This window comes from Buceros rhinoceros, unplaced genomic scaffold, assembly GCF_000710305.1.
Source record: "Buceros rhinoceros silvestris isolate BGI_N320 unplaced genomic scaffold, ASM71030v1 scaffold25473, whole genome shotgun sequence".
NCBI lineage: Eukaryota > Metazoa > Chordata > Aves > Bucerotiformes > Bucerotidae > Buceros > Buceros rhinoceros.
In genome coordinates this window covers 1-331 of record NW_010403376.1, presented here as the reverse complement: position 1 = coordinate 331, position 331 = coordinate 1, and the positions used below count along the sequence as shown (strand labels likewise).

At 59.5% G+C, this 331-nt stretch overlaps 1 protein-coding gene across 1 annotated transcript in view; it reads right to left on the bottom strand.

Moving 5' to 3' along the window:
- The window catches only part of LOC104490684 (seizure 6-like protein), a gene marked incomplete at its 5' end in the record, with an annotated part of 4,283 nt that extends 4,145 nt beyond the window's left edge, over positions 1-138 (bottom strand). Inside the window, one exon of the mRNA XM_010133005.1 lies at positions 7-138. Coding sequence (XP_010131307.1) covers positions 7-138 — 132 coding nt within the window. The remainder of the gene's footprint in view (positions 1-6) is intronic.
- Between the last annotated feature and the right edge of the window lie 193 nt (positions 139-331).

The window sequence follows — 331 nt, the reverse complement described above, 5'->3', positions numbered from 1 at the left end:
TGGAACTGGATGGTGAGGTCAGTGCTAGAGGAGTAGAGCTTCTGGGGACCGCTGCTGCCGACGTACTGCCCCAGGATGTGAGCGGTGAGCTCGTCCCCATCGTAAATGGTGAGGATGTCACTGTTGGTGAGGTTCAGGCTGGAAAAGAGAGTTTGGTTAAAGAGAGGCTTGGGCAGGGACCCCAGGCAGGATGCCACGATGCCAGGCTCGGGGGGCAGCGAGGTGAGCGTCTGCCCCAGCACTGCAGTGCAGCGAACCTGTCTTGTGTCCTGGTCCATTTCTATCCCTGTCCCCATCCCCATCCCATCCCCTTCCTTCTCCCATCCCCATC